This window comes from Notothenia coriiceps, unplaced genomic scaffold (genome assembly GCF_000735185.1).
Source record: "Notothenia coriiceps isolate Sejong01 unplaced genomic scaffold, NC01 NC01_scaffold00035357, whole genome shotgun sequence".
Lineage (NCBI taxonomy): Eukaryota > Metazoa > Chordata > Actinopteri > Perciformes > Nototheniidae > Notothenia > Notothenia coriiceps.
The window spans coordinates 84,641-89,258 of NW_011368058.1; the positions used below are offsets into that span (position 1 = coordinate 84,641).

Here is a 4,618-nt window from a genome sequence, read left to right on the forward strand (position 1 = left end):
GGGGGGGGGGGGTTAAAACATATGATGTGTATTGTTTGTATGTGAACATGGGTGTGAGTTCAGGTGGCTGGGTTAACAAGGTGCATGCTTCCCTCCTAGGTGACATGGGAAGGGAAGGTTATTTTGATGCCAAGTCAGTATTATTGTTACATTGTAACCAGCGAGACAGGTGTCTGGTGGGTGGGGGTGACGCCACTGGGGCGTTCACATGCTCACGGAGGAGTTAAAGCACACACACGTAAACACACACACACACACGTAGATATCCAACCTGAGAATCACGCCTGTTGTGCACACTAGCAAACACACTCTTTCTCACATGTGTGCGTTCATCGTTAACACACAGACTAAAGCCCGCTCCACAGGGAGCATAACGATCATCTTTGCCCTTGTGGCAAACACAGCTAACACACAAGTCACAGGAATAAGCAGGCTGCTCAGAGATAAATTGAAATGAGAGGGCAGGTGCGCAGATCACAACTCGCCTGGTGTCGTATGAATCACAGTTGCCTCACTGCAGGATAGAAAATGAAGTATTATATTTTATCCTTGCATTTTAACCCGACACAGCCACTGCTTCTAACTCAGTCAAACATGTAGGCCATACGTTGTTTTGAAATCTGCAAAAACTGTCTAGCTTTTAAAGGGATTTTTTTCAAATGAGGAACAGTAGCTTGCAACAACGAAGAGAGAAAATTAGTGTTTTGGAGGAAGAGAACGGAGAAGAGGCTGGAAGCGTAAAAGATGTAATTTAATAAGAGAGGAAGGGGGGAAGGAGGAAGGGGGCAAGAGAAACGACTTTAGAAGTTTTTAATGAGCCCTGGCACTACTCCAGGGCACAGGGTGAAGGAGGGAGGGAGGTAAAGAAGGGATGAAGAGGGAGGGAGGGCGCGATGGAGGAGCAACAGGGGTGCTGACGCCCAGCAGATGACACACTGCCGGTGACACCCTGATTTCCCCCCTCCTCTCCAACACACTCACCTCCTCTGTCCCTTCACCTTCCCTAACCCTCCAACTCTCCCCGGCTACCCTCCCTGAGATCTCTCTGTTCTGGGTGCTGTGTTAAAGTTGCCGCCGTGAGAGTCACTTCATTCAGAGCCAGAACATCGGAGTTAAATAATAATCGCAATTAGTGCAGAAAGAAGTCGTGCTTTTCAAGTTGTAAGATGTCTCGATCACGTGATTTGGTTCCTGAAACCTACTGATGGTAATGTTGGCACCTCTAATTGGAGAGAAGAACTATTCATAAGCCATATCGTGCTACATGACGATAAAATACACACGGCATATTCTCATGTTTACATATCCAGGCAGTTGCCAGCTGTTAAGCTTTCTGTAACGCTTTCACTGGCGTCGTCTCCATACTGAGGAAGTGCCGTAGAGATACGTCTGGCTTTGCAACATGTATGTGGAAGCACATTTTCTCTATGCAATCTATGCAAAGTTACCGGAAGAAGGGAATCTGAGCCGGGTTTCACATAATGTGTTCAATTTGCCTTAAATTGAGGGACGCTGCGTCTCAAAAGCCTTTCAGTCCTAAGATGCTCCTGATATTGTTAAAAACTGTGTGCACCCTCATGTCGCTGTGACATGCCTCATTTTTATGGAGTGTTATACAGGCATCCCTTTTGATTTGTTCATTGCTATTAAAGGGCCCTATTATGCTAATTGAAAGGTTGATATTTGTAATTTGTGCCTCTACTGGGACATGTTTACACACTTGAATGTTCAGAAAACGTCTTTATTTTTCTCTTACTGCCTGTGCTGCAGCACCTCTTTTCACCCTCTGTCTGAAACCAGAGCCCAGTCTGCTCTGATTGGTTAGCTGGCCGTTTATGCTGTAACTGATCAACCACTTAGAGATGTCCCTCCCCTTAGCCTATCATGTACAATGTGTTTGTACAATTGTCCAATTGAAGTGTGAGTGTTAGATCACTATGTTACGGGAGTAAACAAACTGCTATAGTAAACCGGATCAATAGCATAAAGAAAAAACGTTGGTTTCTACATGTTAGTCCCTCCTCCTCTCAGCCTCCCAAGAGTCTGAATCAACATCAAGGATCCCAGAGGCCAGACTCCATATTTGGTGTGAACAAAGCATTACACCTTGTTACATCCTTGAATCCTAAACCTCCGCTCTGTCTTCAGACTCCTTACCATGTGAACCTGTTGCTGGCGGGCTACGATGAGACGGACGGCCCCGGTCTCTACTACATGGACTACCTGTCCTCCCTGTCCAAGGCCCCCTTCGCTGCCCACGGCTATGGAGCCTATCTCACTCTCTCCATCCTTGACCAGCACTACAAACCAGGTCAGTGATGCCTCATGCATGATGTCTTTCTCTTTATCGCTCCTGTGAGACGAGAGAAAAATAAAGAAAATGATTCAGGACTGTAGTGGATTCACACTCTAGTCCAGGTACAGACTCACATCACTGTAAGGGCTCTTTTGAATGTAATCATTGGACCTAAATGCAAAGAGTAGTACGATTTGTATGTGTATTCCATGGCAGTATGAAGTGAAAATATCCCGGTTGAATCTAAAACTGGCATCAAATATTATTTTGCTTGATTTCTTAACTATTAAAGAAGTGTTTCCTCTTTGTTTTAATATGATTGTTTGTGTGTTCTAGATCTGACCCGAGAGGAGGCCGTGGATCTGCTGAAGAAGTGCATTGAGGAAGTGAGTTCAATACATTTAACTCATTCTGTCATTTCGTATTAATAGGAATTACAAGCACCTTATTAAATTATTATTATGTTGTTTAGCCTCTGCTAAACTTAGCTCTGCAAAAAAGTGACATCTACAGGAACTCTGATTTGGCTCACATGGATGAGCCTCAAAAGCAAGATGTAGAAAACACAACATGATATTACATAATAATATCATATTTACAATAACTTCAGTCAGTGTAATTTTGTATGTTTGGGATACTAACTAGCTTTCCATTGTAGATCACTATATTATCTAACATTACAAATCCATCAATGCCAGATCCATGTCACCTAGTTAAGTTACAGCTATGCGGCTAAGTATTGCTTAGCTTGACTTACAGTTAGCTAATCCCCTTGCCTTGCATCGCTCTTGGCTAGTAAAAAGGGAACGTTTGTTATACACATTTACTTTGCACCGAAGCGTCATTTATATATTTATACATGTTAATGTATATAAACGTACATAGGTTCAGTAATGGCAGTATCCCACTTTGTTTATCATCCTGATTTTACATCCATTCTGCTTATTCGTGCCTCATCTTAATATTTCTCGTGTGTTCCCCCCCCTCCCCCAGCTGAGGAAGCGCTTCATCATGAACCTTCCCTCCTTCACTGTCCGTTTGATTGACAAGGAGGGCATCCATGACCTGGAGAAGCTCTCCTCTGGCGCCAAGTGACCGCTCACTGCTTAACAACCGACCCTCACGCCCTCGTTTCTTTCCTTTTTTTTTTGTACCGTTGACCTCCTTGCTCTTTCTGTTCCAATAAAAAGTGACACACAGTTGAGATACAAGCTCTTTGTCCCTGTGGTGCTTTCTCGTTGCTCTCTAGTCTACTCATCTGCACATGGAAAGAGAACAGCCTCCTGGCTGTGTACTTTTGCACTTGTTCTCAGTGAGTGTGCGTGTGCAATGTACACAGCTTGTGCTTGTACACGTATAATAAAACAAACATGCACATATGATGTTACTTAAAAAAGGGAAAAGTAGATTTATGATAAAAATGTGTTCTGCAAATGAACAAACTACATGGTATTAATTGTTAAAGTAAAACCAAAGATATTTATTAGTTTCAAGCAAAAGGAAGGCCTACTTTATTTATCCCTGCAGGGGAAATTCAATGTACAAGCTATGTGATATAGTTTAAGAAATGGATGATATCTATTAAAACAAGGTATTTGTTAACATGAAACCCTGATATTATTGAAATCTATATATCCATGTAGTTAATTGAATCATCTCTAAAATATGACCTGAAATAGAGCTTTATCAAACCTCTGAAGCAGTCGGTAAACAACCTGCACAGAGTTGGCATCAGATGCAGAACTAATGCTTCAGCTTAAGTGGTACAGGTGTTCTGATACTGATTCGCCTGAGCAGGGTTCAAAGCAAATCCAAGATGAAATATTGTATGTGCTGTTATTTCCGCAGCCTCTGGTTATTTCACCACCAATACACTGAATTATGAAATATGAACCAAAGTGAATTATTATGTGCCAAAGACATCATCAGATATCCATTCTGTCAACACTGAATTTTGAATAGGCCAACAAGCAGAAGATACAGATCAATCCAAGTGGTCTGCTTTTCATGGGGATATGAATCACACCTCGCAGTCTTCATCAGCAGATGCAGTTCGCTCAGTTGTTCTAATAAGTTCTACACTCCCCAGAAAACAAACTTTCTTTCTTTCTCTCTTTCCCCTTCTCTTTCAAATAATGCCCCAGATATCATCTTCTGAAAAGAAAGAAAGATCATTCTGGTCTTTTCAAAACAGTTTTTGGTTACACAATTTGACACTTTTCCTCACCAATTTCTACTAACAGTTAAAGTAACTATCAAGATTGACAGTCACTCAAGTCACATGCTGATGGGTCAGTAATTGAGCTATACATAATTATAGCT

The 4,618-nt window shown here is 42.1% G+C and overlaps 1 protein-coding gene across 1 annotated transcript in view; it reads left to right on the forward strand.

The window, feature by feature from the left end:
• Positions 1–3,507, forward strand: part of psmb2 (proteasome 20S subunit beta 2) — a 14,630-nt gene extending 11,123 nt beyond the window's left edge. Inside the window, exons 4-6 of the mRNA XM_010791275.1 lie at positions 2,149–2,311; positions 2,633–2,682; positions 3,290–3,507. Of these exons, the coding sequence (XP_010789577.1) occupies positions 2,149–2,311; positions 2,633–2,682; positions 3,290–3,391 (315 nt within the window). The 3' untranslated portion in view covers positions 3,392–3,507. The remainder of the gene's footprint in view (positions 1–2,148; positions 2,312–2,632; positions 2,683–3,289) is intronic.
• Positions 3,508–4,618: the final 1,111 nt, after the last annotated feature.